The sequence below is a fragment of the Epinephelus fuscoguttatus genome, linkage group LG14 (genome assembly GCF_011397635.1).
Source record: "Epinephelus fuscoguttatus linkage group LG14, E.fuscoguttatus.final_Chr_v1".
NCBI classification, from domain to species: Eukaryota; Metazoa; Chordata; class Actinopteri; order Perciformes; family Serranidae; genus Epinephelus; species Epinephelus fuscoguttatus.
The window spans coordinates 6,919,725-6,945,058 of NC_064765.1; the positions used below are offsets into that span (position 1 = coordinate 6,919,725).

Genomic DNA, 25,334 nt, shown 5'->3' on the forward strand with positions numbered 1-25,334 from the left:
GTTTTGGACAACATGCTATACTATGACTTTTTTTCATCGTTTTGGACAACATGCTATACTATGACTTTTTTTCATCATTTTGGACGACATGCTATACTATGACTTTTTTTCATCATTTTGGACGACATGCTATACTAGGATTTTTTTTTTTCATGGTTTTTGACCACAGCAACTGCAAGCAAGGAGATGATAATTGAGAGCAGGAAGGACGGCTTCTCAGAAAGTGTTGCTGAATTTCTATACAAACTGCATAGCTGTGTGATATGCCAGGTGCTCAGTTGCCGAGCAGAAAGACCTGCACCCTGTAGTGAAGACTGCTACGCACATTATTGGGATGGGGCTCTGACACCTGGACAGTATCTACACCAACTGCCTGAGAAAGAGAGCCAGCAGCTTGTTGAAAGACAGAAGTCATCTCAGCCAGCCGTTTGAACAACTGACTGAGGAAAAACTTCTTCCCCAAAGCTGTGGCCTCCATCACACCCCACAACCCCCTACCCCACAACAGTAACTCAGACTGATAACACACCCACCTTTAGGAATGACTACAGATGCAATATTGCACCATTAGATCCAGCAGAGCGTCTCCTCAGGGACTGCTTTTACATTGCATAAAGGATCCTTTTATCATGTTAATATGTGTATGTGGCTGTCCTGCAGATACTATGAAAGTAGTACTTGTTTGTGTCATATGTATTTATGTGTTTGTTTAAATGTTGATCCTTGCACAGATGCCACTCAAAGCTTTGTTGTACCTTGTAAATTGACAATAAAGTCCATTCTGCTATATAAAGGCCATTCTTGTACTTTTTTCGACACACTATACTATGAACATTTTTTTCACTTTTTTTGACATACTATAGCGTTTATTTTTGTACTTTTTTCGACATACTATACTATGGCGTTTTTATCACTTTTTGTCGACATACTATACTATGGCGTTTTTATCACTTTATTTGACATACTATACTATGGCGTTTTTATCACTTTTTGTCGACATACTATACTATGGCGTTTTTATCACTTTATTCGACATACTATACTATGGCGTTTTTATCACTTTTTGTCGACATACTATACTATGGCGTTTTTATCACTTTTTGTCGACATACTATGGCGTTTTTATCACTTTTTTCGACATACTATACTATGGCATTTTTATCACTTTTTGTCGACATACTATACTATGGCGTTTTTATCACTTTTTTCGACATACTATACTATGGCGTTTTTATCACTTTTTTCGACATACTATACTATGGCGTTTTTATCACTTTTTTCTGACATACTATACTATGGAGTTTATTTTTGTACTTTTTGTCGACATACTATGGCGTTTTTATCACTTTATTCGACATACTATACTATGGCGTTTTTATCACTTTTTGTCGACATACTATACTATGGCGTTTTTATCACTTTTTTCGACATACTATACTATGGCGTTTTTATCACTTTTTTCGACATACTATACTATGGCATTTTTATCACTTTTTGTCGACATACTATGGCGTTTTTATCACTTTTTTCGACATACTATACTATGGCATTTTTATCACTTTTTGTCGACATACTATGGCGTTTTTATCACTTTTTGTCGACATACTATACTATGGCGTTTTTATCACTTTATTCGACATACTATACTATGGCATTTTTACCATTTTTTCTGACATACTATACTATGGCATTTTTATCACTTTATTCGACATACTATACTATGGCGTTTTTATCACTTTTGTCGACATACTATACTATGGCATTTTTATCACTTTTTTCGACATACTATACTATGGCATTTTTACCATTTTTTCTGACATACTGTACTATGGCATTTATTTTTGTACTTTTTTGTCGACATACTATACTATGGCGTTTTTATCACTTTATTTGACATACTATACTATGGCGTTTTTATCACTTTTTTCGACATACTATACTATGGCGTTTTTATCACTTTTTTTCGACATACTATACTATGGCGTTTTTATCCTATGTCGTTTTTATCACTTTTTGTCGACATACTATGGCGTTTTTATCACTTTTTTCGACATACTATACTATGGCATTTTTATCACTTTTTGTCGACATACTATACTATGGCGTTTTTATCACTTTTGTCGACATACTATACTATGGCATTTTTATCACTTTTGTCGACATACTATACTATGGCATTTTTATCACTTTTTTCGACATACTATACTATGGCATTTTTACCATTTTTTCTGACATACTGTACTATGGCATTTATTTTTGTACTTTTTTGTCGACATACTATACTATACGCTTTTATCACTTTTTTTCAGACATACTATACTATGGCATTTTATCACTTTTTCGACATACCATACTATGGCATTTTTACCATTTTTCTGACATACCATACTATGGCATTTATTTTGTATACTTTTTGCCCACATACCATACTATGGCATGCTTTTTATCACCTTTATTTGACATACTATACTATGCTTTTATCACTTTTTTCGACATACCATACTATGGCATGCTTTTATCACTTTTTTCCGACATACTATACTATGGCTGCTTTTATCACTTTGTCTATTACATACTATACTATGGCGTTTTTATCACTTTATTCGACATACTATACTATGGCGTTTTTATCACTTTATTCGACATACTATGGAGTTTATTTTTGTACTTTTTGTCGACATACTATACTATGGCGTTTTTATCACTTTATTCGACATACTATACTATGGCATTTTTACCATTTTTTCTGACATACTATACTATGGCATTTTTATCACTTTTTTCGACATACTATACTATGGCATTTTTACCATTTTTTCTGACATACTGTACTATGGCATTTATTTTTGTACTTTTTTGTCGACATACTATACTATGGCGTTTTTATCACTTTTTTCGACATACTATACTATGGCGTTTTTATCACTTTTTTCGACATACTATACTATGGCATTTTTACCATTTTTTTCCAACATACTATTCTATGGTGTTTTTATCACTTTTTTCAACATACTATGGCATTTTTACCATTTTTTCTGACATACTATTCTATGGCGTTTATTTTTGTACTTTTTTGTCGACATACTATGGCGTTTTTATCACTTTATTCGACATACTATGGCGTTTATTTTTGTACTTTTTTCGACATACTATACTATGGCGTTTTTATCACTTTATTCGACATACTATACTATGGCGTTTTTATCACTTTTTTCGACATACTATACTATGGCATTTATTTTTGTACTTTTTTGTCGACATACTATACTATGGCGTTTTTATCACTTTTTTCGATATACTATACTATGGCATTTTTACCATTTTTTCTGACATACTATACTATGGCATTTATTTTTGTACTTTTTTGTCGACATACTATACTATGGCGTTTTTATCACTTTATTCGACATACTATAATGGCATTTTTACCATTTTTTCTGACATACTATACTATGGCATTTATTTTTGTACTTTTTTGTCGACATACTATACTATGGCGTTTTTATCACTTTTTTCGACATACTATGGCATTTTTACCATTTTTTCTGACATACTGTACTATGGCATTTATTTTTGTACTTTTTTGTCGACATACTATGGCGTTTTTATCACTTTATTCGACATACTATGGCGTTTATTTTTGTACTTTTTTCGACATACTATACTATACTATGGCGTTTTTATCACTTCATTCAACATACTATACTATGGCATTTTTACCATTTTTTCTGACATAATATTCTATGGCGTTTATTATTATTATTATTATTATTTTTACTTTATTCGACATACTATACTATGGCGTTTTTATCACTTTTTTCGACATACTATACTATGGCATTTTTACCATTTTTTCCGACATACCATACTATGGTATTTTTATCACTTTTTTCGACATACTATGCTATGATATTTTTACCACTTTTTCGACATACCATACTATGGCATTTTTATCACTTTTTTCGACATACTATGCTATGATATTTTTTACCACTTTTTCGACATACCATACTATGGTATTTTTATCACTTTTTTCGACATACTATGCTATGATATTTTTACCACTTTTTCGACATACCATACTATGGCATTTTTATCACTTTTTTCGACATACTATACTATATTTTTACCACTTTTTTCCGACATACCATAGTATGGCGTTTTTATCACTTTTTTCGACATACTATACTATGGCATTTTTACCATTTTTTCCGACATACCATACTATGGCATTTTTATCACTTTTTTCGACATACTATGCTATGATATTTTTACCACTTTTTCGACATACCATACTATGGCATTTTTATCACTTTTTTCGACATACTATACTATGATATTTTTACCACTTTTTCGACATACCATACTATGGCATTTTTATCACTTTTTTCGACATACTATACTATATTTTTACCACTTTTTTCCGACATACCATAGTATGGCATTTTTAATCACTTTATTCGACATACTATACTATGGCATTTTTACCATTTTTTCCGATATACTATACTATGGCGTTTATTTTTTTACTTTTTTCGACATACTATACTATGATATTTTTTACCTTTTTTTTTTTCTCAACATACCATACTATGGTGTTTTTAATCACTTTTTTCGACATACTATACTATGGCATTTTTATCACTTTATTCGACATACTATACTATGGCGTTTATTTTTTTACTTTTTTCGACATACTATGCTATGATACTTTTACCACTTTTGTCGACATACTATACTATGGCGTTTTTATCACTTTATCCGACATACTATTTTTAAGGCAATATCAATAAAATATGTCCTTACATTAAATCTAGACAACAAATAACCTGACCTAATGTTAGTGTTTGAGTTAAAGTTCATAAGTTACTGTGGGTCACAGTTGTAAGCCTGCAGCCTGTGGACGATAGAAAGGAAAGGTAAATATGAATGTACCTTGTGCAGCAGCAGAGGAGAGTGGAGTGCTCCCAGACCAATGCTGTCCAACTCTGAGCTGTTTGAGCAGGTTTCCTGAGACACAGACAGCAAACAGACCATCAGGTAAGACTGATGAAGGCCTTACTTTAACTTTGATAATATCTCATTTATGGCTTTTGTTTTGTGGAATCTTGAACACTAAAGTGACTACATACATTCATTTTATTTTATCTTTTTATTTCCCTCTGATACAGACAGATATTTCAACTCATGTCAGATGCTACTTGTCAGACCAGGTTTATTTATATAAGCCAGAGTCATAAGTTTTCCCTGCCTTAAGGTTTCCCTAGGGTTCAGTCTATAAAAACAAATGTCCATTTTACCTCTTAATTACTAAGTGATACTGACAGGCAGGTTATAAAACATTATGTAATGACCTGAGCAGTGTCTGTGGCAACAAGCACCTCAAACTGAAGGTGTGCTTTATATATGTATATGTTAAAAATGTATACAGCTGTAATTTACTTTGATCAGCTCATTACATTTTGATCTCTTGCAAATTTTAACACTATTTGTAAGGAAAAACATTGAGAGTATGAAAACTACATCACATCAGTGTGACCAGACTGAGAGAAGAAGGAAAAAAGGACCCACCAGTCTCCCCTGCAGCGTGTGCAGGTCAGCAGCCACCTGTCGCAGCAGGAGATGCAGTTTGTTGCCGATGACGTGGACCTTCTCCTTGGCCTCCACGCTGTCTTCTCCAGTGGCCTCCAGGAGGAGCTGAGAGGAGATCTCCTGCAGCGAGGAGACCTGCCGCTGGCGGCTGCAGAGCTCCTCCTGCAGAGCCTGCAGCAGGGGGCGACAGAGAGCACAGCAGTCAGGTCACAGCTGAGACTCAACAGACAGTTAAACATCCTGGAATTCTGTGTCTGATAAATGAGTTTCAGTTCAGTCTTCATTGGGATCAAAGTAGGGTTTGTCAAATTACTCAAGTGTGCATGTTCAGATTTATGCAGATTTGTTCCTGTTAAAGCTCAGGGCAGACTGGAATACACATGCCACTGATGATATTGTAACATCTGTATCTAGTAAATTAAAACTGAGCTTTCGTCAGCATAAACATGTCACACCTCTGTTTTCTCTTGTCTCATTTGTTGGCTGTGAGTCTGTTTGCACAACACAGGTTTTGGTTTTTGTGAAAAACTGTGCAGTGGACAATTTTTTTTCTACCTAATTCCATGATTCCATTGACAAATAATTGAGACAAAGTTGTATTGGGGCTGAACAATATGAAGATATTATATCAGTATCAAGATATGAGACAATACATCATGCTAGATTTTTGATATTGCTGTATTGTGATATGACATAAATGGTGTTTTTTCCCTCCTGATATAAATTTGCTCACCCTCAGTGTGTCTCTGTGCTCCAGCAGGGCGGCGCGTGACGTCGACTGGTCGCTGACATTCACAGCGCTGAGTGTGTTCTCAGCCTGAGCGAGCCACAACAGCAGGGAGTGCAGCGTCTCATTAAACTCCTGAAGAAGAACACAGAAGTCAGAGGTCGCGGGAGCAGCTCGTCTTTCGTTATTCATTTAAATGTTAATCAAAACTATGTGTATTCTTTTGACTCTGTATTCTAAGCTGTACATGTGTTCATCGATGACAGACAGGTTTAACTGCAGTGAGTGTCCATGTCTGACCTGACACTGCATGAGTGCAGAGTGCAGCCTCCTCTCCCAGCTCTCCAGGCCGCTGCAGGCCTGCGTCCAGCTGTGATTGGCTGAGCTGAGAGCCTCTTGCAGCTCCCGCAGCTCGGCGCTGTCGCCCCGCAGGAAGTGGCGGCTGCTCAGGTTGGCAGAGATCATGAGACACTTGTAGCTGTTGAAGGTTTTCTGCATCTCCTAGATGAAACAGGCAGGAGATAAATATCAGTGTGGATGTGATGAAGGCGTATCTGTCTATATGATTAGACGGTGCTGCTGCTGTACCTTATGTTTCCTGATGTTGATTTCAATGTCTCGGATACTGGTGGACGGTGCGATCCGCTGTAGCTTCTCCAGCTCTGGCAGCACCCTGCCCAACCACGAAGTGACGTCACAGAGGTCAGAGTTCAGCTTCTGCCACTGCTCCAGGTCCTGCTTGATGTCCGTCTCGTTGTTGAACTTCTGTGCTTGTAGCAGCTCCCAGCGCTCGATCACACCTGCACAGACACACGAGTCACAGTTAATGAAACACTGTCGAACACTGCTGTGAAGTGATTCATGATATATTGTTAGATTGTCATTTCAACTTGCAGGACCTCCATCAGAGTGACACCTCTCACTCTGCTGTTTCCTCTCAGTCAGCGTACCTGTGCTGGTCTGTTTGTCGGCCGTGCTGCTGGTCAGACCCGAACCCTCCAGCTCCTCCTCATCGTTCAGGATCAGCTTGACTCTCTTCACGGTGTTGATGCTGCCGCTGCACTCCGACATCAGCTTAACCTGAACACAGTATAACACAAACACTTAAATTCCTTTGGACACAGAAGCTTTAAGATGTGCGACTCTTGGTTTGTGCGTCCTTACGTAGCCCTGCTGGTGGAATGGAGTGCTGGTGGTGTGTGTGGGAGATGAGCTCAGGCCTCGGATCATCTCTCGGGGGACTCGTTTCCTCTCTGGGGAGCCGGGCTGGTGCCAGCTCGGCGGGTCGGTCACTGACTTCACTGAGGATAGAGAAAAGGAAAGAGTTCAGTAAAAGTGCTGTAACAAATAAGAAGAAATGAGGAGAGAAGGGTGAAACCAAAAAGGTTAAACAATGAACCACAGAGAGAAAACAGAGCGATAACTGAAAAACAAAGACCCTAAGAATCATCCCTGAGGTATCACACAGTCTTATGAACAAACAGAACACCTGACGCATGCGTAAAACTGAAGTTTCTGTCAAATACAACATGCAAAAACAGCATCAAAACAAATGGACTGCACAAGTAAACAGCACCCATTATCACATCATGCAGGTCTTTGTACTTTATATATCATTGATATAGGTCAATGATAAATTGTCGTAGTGTGCAGCTACTCCTGTAACTGAAGGTACACAACATGAGGCAAAACTAGGAAAAACAAGGAGTCTGTGACTTAGATGAGGGATGGGGATGTGGGGTTGCTAGGAGACGGGATGGAAGCCCATAAGCACACAGTGAGGCAGACGCATGCAGCAGGCAGAGTGCCTACCCGACGCAGCTTTCACTGCTCTGACAGTCGCTCTAACAAAGGACTCTGAGCTCTCTGTGACCTTCATGTCTGTAAGAAAGAGTGGAGGTCAACAGCGTCTGGAACGAGCTCCACACGTTATGAAGCCCTGTCAGGTATATTGAAGGAATATTTCACCTCCCAAATCATCATTTATATATCACTTATTGAATTTACGGAGAAAATTTTCTGCATAAACAGCTCAGGCATGCCACTTGTCCGTGCATGAGACCGTTTATGCGTTTTAAATTGTAAGGTTTTAGCAAAAATGCATGTGTTTACCTGACAGGGCGCTGAAGAAGGTGGCGTCCTCGTCGTCTTCGTGTGACGACGATCCTCCCACATCAACAGTGTGGTCCCACTCCAGCGGGATGGAGTCCACGCTGACGGGAGTCTCTCTTCCCGACCGCTCCAGAGGGGGCGCTAGGAGGTGGCACATGACCTGCCGTCCAGCTGAGACTCCACCTCCTGCTGAAACCTCCCCCTCCTTCTTCCTCGCCTCGCTCCAGGAGGTCCCATTGGTCAGATCGGGTGAGTCGGTGTCGCGGTCTGACAGCTCCCTCTCCTCCTCCAGAACCTACACAAACACAGAAGAAGGAATTAAGTATTTAAAGCTCATGTTGTCTGGTGAGATGTTCATCTGTCAGTTTGGGTGTAATAAAAAAGAAAAATGTATATATTTGGCACTGACTGGGCGTCTGTTGACAAGGCGGTGGTGGAAGCGAGCCACTCTGCCGAACACCTCCTGGCAGTAGGAGTGCAGCTCCTCCAGCTCGTCCTCGATCAGCACGGCGTCCAGAGGAGCGCTCTTCTGGATCAGGTTCTCCCCGAACACGATCAGGGCGTCGATCTTGTTGGTGTTGAGGGTGATCTCCTGCTGGAAGCCCTGCAGAGCGTGGTGTGACGAGCGGAAAAAGATTCAGTTTGGTTAAAGATGAGAACTGGGTGCTAATTTCTGACACACTGCAGGTGATTATTTATCAGAAGTGTAACAGTCAGTAGCAGACTCACGTTCAGCTGTCTCATCTTGTCTTCGATGTCGCTCTCGGAGAAGTGCTCCACGTTGGTGAGCTGCAGGTCCATCTCTGTGAGCCAGACCAGGATCCCCTCACGAGTTCCCTCAAAGTCTTCTCTCTGAGAGGTGAAGTGCTGCAGGAGGACGGGCGTCATTATTGAATGCTGTTAAGATACTCAGAGCAGTATGACTAACAGTAGTTAAGAGTATTTTTAAATATCCCACGGAGAGACACTCTCACTGCAGCCTGTTTTAGTTTGTTCTGAAAATGTCGGCGTGCAGCCTCGTTCTGTGGACGATAAACAGGAAACCCTAGGTACCATGTCTGAAGGGTTACTGTTGGTTCCAAAGGTGCCATACTGAAAGTGTTTGGTGGGAACAGAGTTTATGTTACACCACTACAGAGAATACTGTTCCCTGCTTTAGTTAGCTGTTCCGTATCACACTGTAATATCTGCTATTGACTCCCATGTGGAGGTTTGATGTGGTTATTAAGTGTGTATAGTATATTAGTCAGTCGTCTCTTTGAGGCACGTGTGAGATTATTTCTTTTCAAAGAAGCTCAGCTTTTGCTACTATGGCATGTCAGTCAAGGTAAATGGGAATTATTACACACATCCTCTGTCTGTGGTGCTGAGATGAAGATTTAAAGTCACAGATGAGAAAAATTAGAAAGTATGAAGAGCAAATGTATGAACTGAATGAATTCCTGATCTCAACACAATGATATATCCAATTTGAGCCCTTCTCTTCGTCCTCTCAGTCAGCCTATGTTCATTCTCTCTCGTACATTAATCACAGCTGACCCTAGTCCGCTGCACATATCTGTAAATGTGAATATGGCTTATAGGGGCCGAGCCCGCAGAGGTCAACAGCACCAATCAGCTGAGTTCTTTGATTACATGCAACCTTTATAAAGCAACATAAACATCCTCCATCTGCTCAGCGCCACATGCCGCCATGCAAACGGCTTCCTGGCAACGTGACGCCTCGTGCCTCGTCACCGTCTGAGAGGTGACCTAAATCCTGACGGCTTAGAGCTGAGAGCAGGGAGATGCTCCACAGATCAGCTGCAGAGGGCCGACACATGCTGATGTTTACTCTCTGACTGTTGATCTCACTCATTTTTTTTCAATTTCATGTTTGTTGCTGCTGATTTATCAATCTTTAGCTGCTGTTAGATGAAGTTTTCAACACAGCTGTAAATATCTGCTGTAGTTTAAGATCTCCTCCTCATCTCACCTTGAGTCTGCGCAGAACAGAAGCCACCCTCCTCTGCAGGCTGTCCCACCTCTGGTTCCCCTCGTGGACCATGACTTTAAGCTTGCTGGCGGCATCAGTTCGGTTCTCCCGGGCCAGACGGCGATACTGTTTGTTCACCAGCTCCAGCTGAGTCAGACGCTCGTGAACCTGCCGCTGGAACGCCTGAGGGGAGAACGGAAATATGAGTACAAATGAAAAAGTCTTCTGTTGAAGTTTTCAAGAGGTCACGTAATTATTTTCAGTTGGTGTTGTGTGAGAGATTTACACAAGTTTCTCCTTAAGAGGCATTTTAGATTTCCAGATGTGGCACCCTGGATTGAACATTCAACGGCCGAAAACATTTCCATTTGGAGAAACGTGCTGCAGCTTCAGAAGCAATGCAGATTAAAAAAAAGCTTCTGAAAATCCAAAATAAATAGAACAAAATGTATAACGGGAACAAAAACATATTTGTTTTCAGGGTTTGTATGTTTGTGACTTTGCATGGTTTCTGTATTTGCAACATGTTTGTTGTGACTGTTTTTGTTTTGATTTTCTGCAGCACATTTTTTCATTTGCAGCATGTTTCCATTGTTGTATTTATTTTGACTTTTCATATGTATCTTCTACAGGGTATAAGCAGGAATCCTGAGGTTAATTTCAATACCTTTTTAAGACATTTTTAAGACCTTCCAAAAACCCTTAAGACCTCATCGCCACTTCAAGCTGTCGTTAGCAGCAACGCGTCTTTAACTTACTAAACAGTTGTAGTTTGCAATTAAATCTATGGAGCACAAACACACAACAGAACTCAGATAAGATGAGAAGGATTTTTTATTGTCTTTTGCTCCTCTGTTTTGCGGTCGCGTGATGTCGCACAGGTACGCGCACGGCCCTGAGTGGCAGTCCGAGTGTGCCTCCCTACACATTGTTGTTTGTAACAGTCGCGAGGAGGAAAATAAATTATACATTCATGGATACTTTTTGTTAAAGCTTGAATGCCAAGAAAATTTAATACTTCATAAAATTGTGATTAAGACTTTTAAATACTTTTTAAGGGCCTTAATTTTCCAACATTTGATTGATCAACTTTTAATACTTTTTAAGACCCCGCGGACACCCTGTTTTAACTGGCATCATTTCTGAAGCTGCAGCATGTTTCTCCTTGTGGAAATGTTTCTGGTCATTGTTGCACATTTGCCCTTGTTGGCCACCGTAGGATCGCTCCCACTTGTGAAACACTTTTAATCCAACATAAAAGGTCTCTGACTGGAGCTTGAATGACTAATTGAGTGAGTGATTTATTTACACAAATATGTTTTAAATTAATGCGACGTCAGATTTTGAACTTAAAAGTCCAGCGGCCAACCAAAGGCTATGATCGAGGGCCAAGCCTGGATTTTTGGGAAGGGAGGGATAAAAAAAGGAAGGAAGGGAGGATAAAACCAAAAACAAAGTGCACATGCTCTTTTTCTAACATTTAAATAAAGTCAGTCTACAGTCTGACAGAGTCACACACATCAGGCCTCCACCAGCAGCTGCTCCGCAGGATTAACAACCTCTCCCAGTCACTTTATGGATTTGAAGTTGACTCTAACCATTACGCTCCCACAGCTTCCATTACACGTCACTGACAGCCAGTATGTAGGTCACTGGTCCTCCGAAGGATGAAGTGTGTTTAAAAATCACCACCATCTATACTGGATCCCTGTTGCCGTGGTGATGAGGGCACTTCGGCAGAGTCCAGATTACCAAACGCTAATCTGTGTTTCTAAATCCAGACTGACACATCAGAGGTTACCTCTGAGTGTCAGGGCAGCAGAGTACACCTGAACCTGACGCTGCAGCCACACTGGGACATGTGGTGTGTAAGATGAGTGTTTGAAACAGCAGAGTGAGACACAGATCTCTGTTAGTGCTGAACTCCATCTTCCAAAGCTGCGGTGCATTTCTATCATTTAATTTTCTGACAAAGTAAACAACAACAAACTGGTCCCAGATGTTGGACACTTCCACCGGCCTGTTGTGGAACATATGAGTCCAAATGCTGCTGTGCGAAGATGGAAAATATTTCACTTTGGGCTCATTTTAAGAGGAAAGAAAACAAAAAGACACAGCTGGCTGATATTAAAATGGAAGGACTGAAGTCAGTGTTTAATTTCTGTTGGTTGAGATGCTTCTTTGTTTTATGACATTAAGTCAAGTCAAAATAAAAAATAGTAGTCTAAGTACGTGTTCACTTTACTCTGTGCTCGTCAACATTTGCAAATAAGGAGATTTCAGAAAAAAGTCAAGTGGAGTCAGTTTTATTTATAAAATCTTAAATCATAAATGACAAATCTGCCTCGGTGTTATGATCTGAAGAGGGGCTTTAAAAGACTTCATTAGTAGAATTAATACTCACTTTTCTTACTTTCTAATTTCATTTTTCTCGATTTGTTCTCCAACAAATTATTGGATGGTGATGTTGGTCCTTTAATTTACCCTGTAGAACATTTTGGTTGGGGCAAAATGTTGCAACTACTGGACTACTTCATTTATTGTACCCAGAGGATGAATCCTAGGGCTCTGTTTAAACAATCTATAACATGGTCTGTGCATGGCATGAGAGCATATAGGGAGGTCCAGCTCCACATCTGCTCGTCAAACGGTGCATAATCTGGGCGCAAAGTAAAGCACGAGGGGCAAAGGGGTTGTATTCAGTCCCTTAATTAATCACAGGTGTGTTTTGGGTGTAAAAATTATACAACCAATCTCCCGTCATCTCCTATTCACCTGCACCTGACACCTGACAACATAATGACAACTAGCAAGGACCCAAAAGTCTTGTTTATTCCCTGAACCTTTCCCCTGGTGCCAACATCTGGTCAAAACGTCATGCGTACACAAATCATTTGACTCTAATAGTGAGTTTGCTGTTACATTTACACTCATGCTCCCCAGAGGATGAGTTTTTAAGGTGGCGGACACTGTTAGTGCCGCCGTCAAGCTAAAAACTGGAATTTACAGAGCAGGTTAGCAACCAGATAAACTCTTCTGATTTTAATGAATATGTTCTTTCTGTACCATCGTCATCAGGACAAACATCAAATCATTTATGTAAAGTGAACGGACATGTAACTGGTCTTCATGTTAATTTGTGGTCTTTTTTTCCTGTATTCTGCCAAAGTTTAAAGTTTGGAAAAATAATAAATTTAAAGAAAAAAAAAAAGGGCGAGAGAGATTTGTCCCCTGACCTCAAACTTCTTGAGCTCCTCCTTGGCGCTGGTGTAGAGGACGTCAGAAGAGTCCGGGCTCGCTGCGGTGAGCTCAGCTGTCTTCAGCCAGTCTTCAAAGCGAGAGAAGTCGTCCAGGAACTTACACCACAGACGCCACGTCTCCTCAATCCTGGAATCAATCAGTCATTTAATTTTTTTTGTGTGATGACAAAGGTCAAGTGAGCAGCTGAGACAGTTCATTTAAATACATTCATTAAAAAATATGTTTCTATGTTTACTGTTCTCCATGAAACATGCAGTATAAAGATCGACTGACTGATCACTTAAGTTCTATATAAATATATATATGTTTACTTTGTGTAGGAGTATTAACAGGTGTCTACAGATATAACCAAGTTAAATTTAAGACTTTTTAAGACCTTTTTATACCATCTTATATGAAATTTGGAGAAATTTACAGTCATAGGACCGAAAATATTTGAGACCCATCAAATCTAAATGAAAGACAATTTAAGGCCTTATTTTAGGAGACTTAATTTAAGACATTTTAAAGGGAAATTTCGGTTTATTTCAACCGTCCTAAATTTGTTTCAAGTGACTAGTGACATAGAAATAATAGTTAGCATGTTAGCCGTTAGCCTAGATACAGCCGGGGCGCATAGTAGCGTCAGACCTGTTAAAATGTAAGTGAACAGGCAACCTTCAAGTGCAAAGTTAGTCCACTAAACAAGCTTTTTTTCCACAAAGACCGCCTCATATCGTTAGGATAAATGTCAGAGAACATATAGAAAACGACATGTAAACGTGTTGTCTTACCTTACCGGTGTGCTGCCACGTTTGTTTATCCCTCTAGCTCTGCTTTCCAAAGTGCAGCCGAAATATATCTCGCCAGCTCTAGATAAAGCCCAGCTGGATACTACTCCAGGTGGAGGTGTCTCGTCCTCGGTCACATCCAGACCTTGAAAATAAGGCTGCAACCGGTCCCATTCCTTGCAACAGAGGCATTCCTCTTCTGTGGGCACTGGGACACAGCATTCACAGGTACACCACCAGTCTCCAGAGCTACGCAGCCTTGCAGCAGCCATTCCTCCTCTCTCGTCCTCTACCTGTTGTGCCTCTCTCTCTCTCCTCCTCCGTTCTTCAATTTCATGAAGCTCTTCGTCAATGTATTCTGGCTCAAATAAATAAGGGCGGCCATCAAACTCTGCAAAATCAAATTCCTCCTCCACAAAGTCGAGGTCTGGCAAAAAGTCAGCCATTATTCTATAAATCTTTCATAAAATAAATGAATGAACTTTTCAGGCTACTGTCCGGTTCTGCCTTCCAGCTGTTGCTGCTTGTTCAGGCACGCTATGAGATCGCTGCTTGTTCTCGCGATATTTCGGCCACACTTTGGAAAGCAGAGCTAGATGATAAACAAACATGGAAGCACACCGGTAAGGTAAGACAACACGTTTACATGTCGTTTTCTGTACGTTCTCTGACATTTATCCTAACAATATGAGGCGGTCTTTGTGGAAAAAAGCTTGTTTAGTGGACTAACTTTGCACTTGAAGGTTGCCCGTTCACTTACGTTTTAACAGGTCTGACGCTACTATGCGCACTGGCTGTATCTGGGCTAACGGCTAACATGCTAACTATTATTTCTATGTCACTAGTCACTTGAAACAAATTTAGGACGATAGGAGACAGGTTGAAATAAACTGAAATTTCCCTTTAAGACTTTTTAAGGACCTGTAAACACCCTGATTAGGTCACCATGTCAGGTCTTATTTTTCTGTTATGACCAAACCTGACATTATAAAGACATCATCAGGAGATTTCACTTTATTTTTAGACCCTAATTAAACATTAACACTGCATCTGACTGCTCACCTCATCCTCCTCTCCATGGACATGGCACATATGTTCCTCCAGCGTCGGTCCAGGCTGCGGGTGGTCTGCTGGATGGAGTCGTTCTCCGAGTCGCTGCCGCAGGCGTCTGCATCGTGGAGCAGGACGTCACAGAGCGTCAGCACCGATGCCACGCTCTCTGTGTGCTGCTCGATGTCCCGCTGCAGATCCTGCAGGTCAAACAGCACAGATACACTTCAGTCACATGGACTCACATGCAGCTCATTTACACAGTGATACAACAAGATGCTTAGAAGAATACAGTAATAGTTTTCAGCTGCCCAAAAAAACCCCAACTATAATTTAGACAAGCATTTGTTCCTGAGTGCAACAGATGATGTTCAGAACAACAGTCATTCCTAAAAGCAGCAGTGGAGTGAAACAGAGAAACAACAAGACTTAACAAACATTAACTTCTAACGTGCTGATGGTTTTCACTGTCAGTCGTCCACAGAGCTCTGAGATCATTACAGGACTTCAACAACACATTGGGACTTTTTTGGTGAGAGGGAATTGGTGCGTAGCTCCTTCTGAAGACTGACAGCACTTTTGTTGTTCAAAGTTACCACTCTCTGGGTTGCCATGGAGACAGATGAAAGCTTAAAGAGCCCATCCACACAGGAGTCATTTCAGCCATCCTTCATCCTCTAATGGAGAGAGCTACAGCCTTTTCTGAGGCGCCGTCTCTTTCAGCCGGTGCGGCTCTCTGCTGTGTTTCTTCCTCACTTTTTACCAGTTCACTCGTGTTTTCTTTTTTGCATGTCTGTCACGCGTCTCTCCCTCTCTCTTTCACGGAGCATTTCTTTCTCCAGACATGTAGTTTTTCCTCAGATGTGTCTCTGTCCAAAGTCAGACAGGCTGCTCAAGATTGAATTTTATTTTTCTGTCAAAACCCTCGTTGCACATGTGTAAGTGTTTTGGAGAGGAGAGAAAATGATTAGCAGGAAATCATCAGTGCCTTCAACAAATGAGCATCTGACCAATTTTGTTGTCATGAGAACAAGGTGCCCCGCACACTTTTTTGTGAGATGAATTTTTATGCCATTAAATTCAAATGTAGAGAGCCAGTCAAAAGTCCCGACGCACTTTCTCATTCAAGTAAACAGTAACGTGAAAATTAAAATTTTCCTCTTACCTTTTTTTTTTTCAACTTATGCCTGGCCCTAAAAGTCTTGTGTAAAAGAAAGAGGCCTTTACGCTGATGGCAGTTTGAGAGATTTTTTGGTGTGTTTTTTTTCTGACAGCACCGTCCTTGTTGATATGTTGCTGTGACGTAATCTTATGTAGGTACATGAGGTCATTATTTCTCACTTTTAAGGTGGATTTATACTGCTGTAGCCGACACACGTGGCCTATGCCATTGTGAACAGGTTTCTGTAAAGTGCTGTTTAGTTTAGTTGATTCAAACACACATTAAACACACATTAAACATGACTTTATAGAAACAATTTCAAACACAAGTACACAAATCAGCTTCACTATAACTCGCAGCATTCACAGACAAACACTTGTCTTTATCTGGACACATTTTCCCCACAAATACAACATGCTAACGTTATTAGCACAAGCCTATGGCATTTTATATTGTATAAATTAGCCCAGCAGCTAGCAGACGTTTCCTCTACTCTACTACTACTACTATGAATCCAGGGACAACAGCAACATTTAACAAAGGTAACGTTACAAAATTCTGCTCCATTACAGCTCACAAGGTTCACTGACAAAACAATTGTCTTTCCAAACAAATATAACATGCTAACGTTATTAGCGCCTGCCTATGGCATTTTACATTGTATGAATTAGCCTCTGCTCATATGAAGCCAGGATAAATCACACACAAGACTTAAAATGCTATTTTTAGGCTTTATTGTCTTCATAATTTATTGTTTCTTATCTGTGAAATTAAAGTAAATCAAAGCTTTGTTTCCACTGAGGGAAATGGCTTCAGCTTACAGAAACAGACAGGAGGTCTGTGTCACCATGAAGTGTAGTTACATTCCCGGGGAGGTGCACGTCAGGCTGTGACGTAGCGTAGGTATGGCGTCAATTCGACGCAGAAGTATAAATCCTGCTTTACATTTGACACAGTCTGATACTGGTGAAGTAGAGAACCTGCCAAAAGATCAAATCTCATTTTTCTTGTGTCTGAATATTTCTCTTTCTAACCCTTTCCACCCCTCCACCTCCTCTCACACCCCAAACCTTTCTCCTCTCAGTGAAGTCCATTTTCTTTCTTTGGGCCGCAGTCTGAGGCCGAGCTCTCAGTCCATTTACCATCTCTCAGCCCAGTGTGACAGCTTCCTCCTTCACAAACACCCCTCTGTCCTGCAGCTTGCTGAGATTTTACTTAGCAGCACACATTACGCTGCTCCTCTGTTATTATGCCGTGGACCACTACAGGTGGCCGAAACACAAAGGGTTTAAAAGCCGGCGTGCATCACTAGTGTGTGAGTAAGGTACTTCCCTGCCATGTCTCCCCTTTAAGTGGAGTCTCCACTCTGCCCTGAGCCATCGTAAAGCTTTTTAAGCCTGTTTTCACCTGGAGGATGTCTGAGCTCAGTGGTTAGATGGAGGTGTCAGGTGGGAGGAGGTGCTGTTCCATATTTGCTACCGCTGTGAATTACCATTTAAAGTTTTCTTTAACTCATAAGTCTCATCATCCCTTCACAAAGACACACCAGAGTCTCCTGTTATGCTTATTTATTGTACCTTTGTTCCTGAGCTCTGTCGGTTTGGTTTGGTGAATAACTCTAAACATAATAAACCATTTAGCATCTGTCAATCTGACGCTGACGGAGAAGTGAGACAGAGGCAGGAAAGTTTGAAGTGCTCACCTAACATTCAGTACGTTTACATGACATCAGAGGAAATCAATTTATTGTGTTTGTCCGACTAAAACAGGACTTTTAAAACACATTCAAACAAGTTAGTCTGACTGAAATCGTACCAAATCAAATTTCTCAAAGTTGGACTAAGGGGCCGGACACATGCCGTGTTTTTTGTGCCCTCAAATAAGTGTTTTCAATGCAGACGTGCAGCAGACATGCTCAAATGCCAAAGCGACGCCGTCCCAAGGACAATATTTTTGGCCTAATGCACTCTTACAAAACAACATCTGGAAGAAGATCAGCTCTGCACTCAGGATTTCGGGTACATAGGGCATGATACAGTGCTGGTTGTGGTTGTTTAGCAACCTCAGACGCAACTTGCCTCTGCGCCTTTAAAAGTTGGTACATAGTAGGCACAAGAGTAGCGTCCAGTGCCCAACCTCTTGTTTCCTAACTAGCTGAGGCACTCGGCACATGCTCCACAGTGTCCGTCCCAGTTGGATCAGCCTGTGATTTCAATTTTTTTGTTTGATTTTTGGTATGATTTTGAATCCAGCCCTCAGTGGGCTGATGATTTTGGTTTTCATTGACTGTAGTTATGCCATTTTGTTCTCAACAAATTACACAGTGTACGTCAGTAAAGATTTTCATCTTGAATAATTCATTCATCAAGATCTGATGTGTGTTTTAAGTGTTCCCTCGATTTCTTTGAGCAGTGTAGTTTTGCTGTTGTTAATCATCAGTCATCAACAATTCATCAAGAATTTTCTCCTTTTTTTGGATTTTTCGTTCACTTTGAAAGTGTGCGAAAAAAACAAAATTTTACTTACAAATTCAGTGTAAGACAGATTGAGTAACTGATATACAAATAGTTATTTGGAGGTTGAAGTACTCCTTTAGCTAATTTCTATATGCAGAACTGGCCACCTGAAAAAACTTCTCCCAATTTGCCTCTGTATGGAACCACATCCCATATGACCTCACTTTTTCCCTTACTAGATATGTGACCACTTTAAAACTTTGTACACACTTTCATGATTGAATAATAAGCTGCTCAAACACAACTGTTTGTCTTCACCCACCTGCTGCTCAGCAAGTTTCCTCTGAATCTCATCGCTGTGGCAGACGTTGTAGACCACCGGCTTGGCCAGCTCCGCCTCGATGCGAGACAGCCACGTTCGCAGGTTGCTCATGTTCTTGTCGAGCTGCTGCACCGTCACCAGCGTCTCCTTCAGCTTCCTCACCCTGCGGAGAGAGAGATGTCACGTTACAGAAGGTGTCCCTGGAGTTTCGCTGGTCAAAGATCATCAAACCTGAGATTGGTCAACTGGTTTTGTTCTTCTGGTCTTCATTTCCTATAAAACTGGTCTGAACTTTGTACATGATTCCAGTATCATACAAAAGTCCTCCTGGGTTGTGACAACTCTATTATCAAATTATTTGAAATGTTTCTTCGGCTAAATCGCTTCAATTTTCATCTCTCTTGCAAGTGAAGGTTAAGACGCATTTTCTGCATATGTTCTCAATCTTTGCAGATATTAATCCCCTTTTATTTAAAGCATGGTCTCTGACATCAACAGGTCAACTGTGCATCTTTGCACTGTTCAAACACATAAATAATCAGAGTTGGGACTCTGACATGCAGCGGGAGGACAACCTTACATTTGGCAGTCCGTACTCAGAATCACACCCATCACCCTGCCATTGTTAGCACTACACTCAGCTCTTTGCCACAGATTATCACTGTGGCGGCTCGTCGCGGTGTCTGAGAAGAGCTGCTATCATTCTCACGTATGACACAACAGGAGGCATTATAGCGGAGCTGTGGGCTGACCTACATCTGACTGGGAGCTGGGTGGTGTCTGGGAGAGAGGCTGCATTCCAGTTCAGCTCTCAGGTCAGTTCACTAACCAACACAATGCAGAGAGGGTGACACTGCACCGTCATGTGACTGCAGCCGGTGAGAGCATGTATCCAAAATCCACCTCTCTGATCGGAGTGTGTGTACATGCATGTGTGTGAGAGAACGGGGGGAGGGGGTGTTTGATGGGGGGATCAGACTGCACTGTAGACACATCCAGAGTTCAGTCTGCCTGTGCCATCATTGCCCTGAACAAAATATGTCGCTGGTCATTCTGAATATGACACTAGTGATAGGTGACTAGCGTAAGGTGGAAATCACACTGACAATCACATTTCAGCTGTGGACAGGGTTTTCCACACATTCATTGATTTGTGGAGGCCCGGCACAATATATCAACACCTGGTGCCAAATATTGATTTACTTTTGGAGCTGGATCAACATTAGGAGCGCTGCTGGAATATATATATACTGTTAAGTTATTCATTGCTCCACACTCTACTACAAACTACACAATCTGCCGCTGAGGAGAAAGTCATGAAAGAGTTTCTGCATTCACAGACCCGTAAAACCTCTGAATTTAGAGTGGGGGGACACACACAGACACCCATTTTCGACTTGTCTTACTTGAAGAAAAGCCGCTAATTCAGTGTTAAACACATTTCATTTATCATAGATTCCTCACAATAAAAATCCCCCGTTATTTCGTTGGGTATAAACTTTTATTGTGAAGCAGCAAAATAAGAAAATGTCGAGCTTTCAAGCAGCAGCTTCACACAACTTCCAATACGGCTGATAGCAAACATGAAACAGTAAAATAAAGCAGATATCTAAAGTAAAAACAGGACGCAGGAGAGGAACTAAACTCCAAACCACACAGATTCAGTTAGAGGCTACGAAATGATAGAGGAGGCAGCAGGTTGTGCAGACAGACTGCGCCACAAACAAACACATTACAATCACTTCACAAGTTAATGGTGATGTTCTATTTATATTACCACTGATAACTCAAGTGTAACTGTGTGTGCACACGTTTTATGCTGGTTCAGACACTATTTAAGGTGCCCAGTGTTGATCTAAGCCAGTGCACCTGACTGATGAAACAAAGCAGCAACAAGCAGCTGACATCCAGTCGTCACTGAAGCTGCGTTTAGCTGTGATTTCTGGCCACACACGGTAAACTATGAGACAGGAAATTAAACAATGTCAGATGCTGACGCTGCAACAGCAGAGACTGTAGGGGGTGATGTTCCTGTTCCTGGCTGTTCCTGTCCTATTTTTGGCTACTGATGCATCTGCATGCGTGTGTAGCTATGTGTTTGTGTATGTGCATGCAGGTGTGAGCTCGAGGATGCATGTCTCCACAGTGTGTGAGGACGTGGCAGTACATGGAGGGGCGGAGAGCAACATCAGTGACATCAAAAGTATGCTGCTGCGATCACTGATGGACATCTATAGGCTCAATGCATCCACACACACACACACACCTGCTGTCCAAGCTGCCTCCTAAATACCAACACATACACACGACGACTCCAGCTGTGTTCTCCACTGAATTTGCTCTGAATGACTCTGCATGCGTCTGCCTGTCTGCATGCCTGCACCGACAAAGCCCAGCCCATCCCCCTTCGCTCTTGCTCTTCGTGTCTCATCCACCTCCTTCTCCTCCTCCTCCTCCTCTTTATCACAACACAACACCCGATCGGCTCCCCTTTCACCCGCCTGCCTCCTCAGCCTCGTGCTGGTCGGGTGCACCAGGGCGCGATGAGGGAGAAAGGTACTTACGGGCTGGTGAGGAGGCTACTCCATGATGATGGCTCATCCGCTGGCAAGCACTACCCCCCCTCCACCTCCTCCATCCCTCCCCTCCCTGCTCTGCAGTCTGTCTCCTCCTCCTCCTCCCCTCTCTCCAAACATCTGGACGCAGTAACAGGTTCACTCAGGGTTACACAGCATCAGGAGCTAACTGACTACGACTAAATTATTTTCATTATTTATTCATGTGTTTCTACAACAAATATATTTATTATCTAGTCTGAAATGTTCCACATCATTCTCCACCTCTTTCCTTTTTGAAATATACAAGTTTTTTTTGTTCCGTTAGTTGGTTAATCTTGAGAATGTAAACCAGGGTTCCCACACCTTCTGCAACATCAAATTCAAGAACTTTTCAAGGACTTCCCAGGCCCAGTGCCTACAAATTCACCCCGTTCACCTCCAGCCATCATATCCAGAGTCCAGGATGAGCTCAACAAAGGTTCATTCCTCTGCTCATCCAGAACATCAGCACTTCTCCATCTTCCTCTCATCTTATCTTCACCACCTCTACCACCACCAACGTCTAGACCGAGGGTGGTTCCCTATTCAACTATTGATTCATCATCCTCCTTTTATCATATCATCTTGATGGGGACTAATCGCCAAATCATCCACATTTTTCATTCTCATGTGCACATTTTGATAAATATTCTTTTTACTATAAAAGTGAATCTCTCCTGATTGAAATAAAGCTTTAGCTCCAGCCCAGGCACCAGAAGAAAAAGTTGGAATTGTACGTTTCTACAAACCACAAATACGTTTGTACGTTTCATACGCAACTTCAACTCAGCAGGACCAAAGATCGTCTTTGAGGCACTTCGGAGTGGAACCGATTCAGGTTGGAAACAAGCCAATCTGTGAAACAGTAATATCACTTTACACCACCCTGCAACAACAAACAACAACAAGCCAACGAGCAGGAACAAAGAAACAGAAGCCCATTAAAGTCAGTCAGGTCTTGAGCAGATTACAGGTGCAGCTGTCGATCGCTGTTACTGTTTACGGGATACAACCTCGGACATTACCGCCAACAGGGCTGACACAGACAGACCCAGCGGGGAACCTCAGTCTGGAAAAACCTCCATCTGCCACTGTCTTCCATTTCAGTTACCCCAGCCTGGGGTTCAGCGCTCTATGAGCGAGTCGTATATTACAGGGCTGAATGATGAAAACTGGTAAGGGCCACAACAGGTGGAGGAGGAGAGGGAAGAACTACACACGAGTACAGAGAAAGAAAACGTAAATCTGAAGCCCCTTTTCAGACATGGAATACATATCACGGCCGCCTTCATCTATCTGTTACAGTAATGGCTTCATGATCATGTGATGTTTGGCACCTGGTGCGAGAGACGGAGCGGCTGCACATCAGCGGCAGCGAGCTGAAAAGTAATGATATTAAGGAGGAGTGTTTTTGTTCCCTCACAGGCTGCATGTACTGCTTAAATAATTACCACCGTGATTCTAAAATTTCTCACAGTGAATCACCTCATCATCGTCACTAGTGTCATCGTCTAATAGAGAATTCTGCTGCCCTGTCTTACACCTGGGACAAAGCCGTGCAAAGTGCAGCACAGCTACCTTTTCTGGTTTCAGACCAATGCAGTTGACATTATCTCAGCACCCACGTCGTGTGGGGAGCAAAATTGCTTACACCCATCTGCCCATGGGCGTGCAGGTCTTAAAATGAGGTGTGTTCAGGTGCATTGTTGGTGTGTTACTATTTTGAAGCAGCAGAAAGTGACTGTGCCATTGACCAACAAAAACCTCGAGTCTCATTTATAAAACAGTGCATAGGATCCATAATAAAATTTTATGTACGGACAAAAGCCAAAAAAGTCGTGCGCCAAAAAATATTTTCACAATCATGCTTCCACCTCACCATCTGTGTCGCCAATTAACTGTCTCCAACATGTTTGTAAGTATGGGTCAAAGTTTCTCCCGTCGAGCCTGTTTTTATAGATCACAACCTTTGCTTGGGAAGTCGCGTACACATCTTTCAGGCCTCATTTTGTGCGTACACAATGTTTATAAATGAGTATTTTCCTGTTGTTGAAAGGCGCATTATTCAGATAGAAAGATGCACTTTCATAGGCGGGTTCAGGGTGTGTGCACCCTGCCTGTTACACACCCTGGGATGCGCAGATGGGTGGCGGGTGGGTGAAACAGTACATCATTAATGAGAAAAAATATCAAGGACATTCTGCATAATGTGAACATAGCAGAGATCAGAGCAGAGCAGAGATGCTGTACGACTCCCCATTAAGAGAGACGCTGTGCACATTTACACACTAGGAGCAGCGTAACTTCGCTTCACAGCTGAAAGCAGATGTGCCTGGTCTAAAGTCAGAATGGCACAGTATTCCGCTATGGGGTGCATCATTAAGATAAAATGTTCCTACATACTGTAGGTGGGTTCTTAACCTGTGGACACTCTGCTTGTTACACACACACACACAGGGACACATGGATAGGTTGCAATTAGTCTGGGGACACTCCTTTCTAAAGTGTGCTTAACACACCGGAGAAAACGGCTGGCAACAAAGCAACGCCTCTTGCATTTTTTAAAAGGACACACCCTCTTGGAAATGTGCGCTCCCCCTTTTCTCGTCTGAGCTTGAAAATGGATGCCGAGCGCCGTTTTATCAATCGTGTGCTCAGTCCACAAGATTGTGGAAATGAAGGACTTACAGCAACTTTTTTTAAAACTTTTAAGTCAAGTCAAGCAACACAGTCGGACTATGTTTACGAGTACAGGAGTTCAGCGAGCCACCAAAGGACCACCCTGCGGATTTACTATTGGTTCTGCAACGTAGGGAGTTTTTTTAAACTCTGAAATTGTATCCGCCCATCTGAACACAAAATCAGGGAGAAAGTCATCAGTCTTTAGTTAAGCAAAGCGTCTAAAGACTGACTTGTGAGTCTAGGTTGCAATGGGGTGAAATAATACATCATTAATGAGGGAAATATTAATGACATTATATAAAATGCGAACAAAGCAGAGATCAGAGCAGAGCTACTGTCTGACTTCTCATTAAGAGAGATGCTGTGCGCATTTACACAGGAGGAGCAGCGTAACTTCACTGATTATTTCAGAAGCTAAAAGTTTAGTTCTGTTTCCTCTGTCAGGTTTATAGCTACAGCTTTTAGTTTTGCTGCTTGAATGTCCCATGACATTTGCTGCAGTGACATCACTGCTCTTGTTGCATTACTCTCAGCAGAAAACTGCTCGCTTCAATGATTTGCTGAAACTCCATCTTCTTACAGTCCTGTGTTCAAACACAACAAATCACTGCATTAAGCGAGCCAAGCC

General features: G+C 41.5%; 1 protein-coding gene across 1 annotated transcript in view; it reads right to left on the reverse strand.

Annotated features, from left to right (window-relative positions):
* Positions 1–25,334, reverse strand: part of syne2b (spectrin repeat containing, nuclear envelope 2b) — a 235,832-nt gene that overhangs the window by 3,337 nt on the left and 207,161 nt on the right. Inside the window, 15 exon segments of the mRNA XM_049596570.1 lie at positions 4,936–5,010; positions 5,572–5,763; positions 6,326–6,454; positions 6,620–6,820; positions 6,908–7,119; positions 7,270–7,399; positions 7,484–7,620; positions 8,132–8,200; positions 8,432–8,726; positions 8,841–9,035; positions 9,161–9,298; positions 10,407–10,589; positions 13,643–13,793; positions 15,500–15,687; positions 19,428–19,590. Coding sequence (XP_049452527.1) covers positions 4,936–5,010; positions 5,572–5,763; positions 6,326–6,454; positions 6,620–6,820; positions 6,908–7,119; positions 7,270–7,399; positions 7,484–7,620; positions 8,132–8,200; positions 8,432–8,726; positions 8,841–9,035; positions 9,161–9,298; positions 10,407–10,589; positions 13,643–13,793; positions 15,500–15,687; positions 19,428–19,590 — 2,458 coding nt within the window.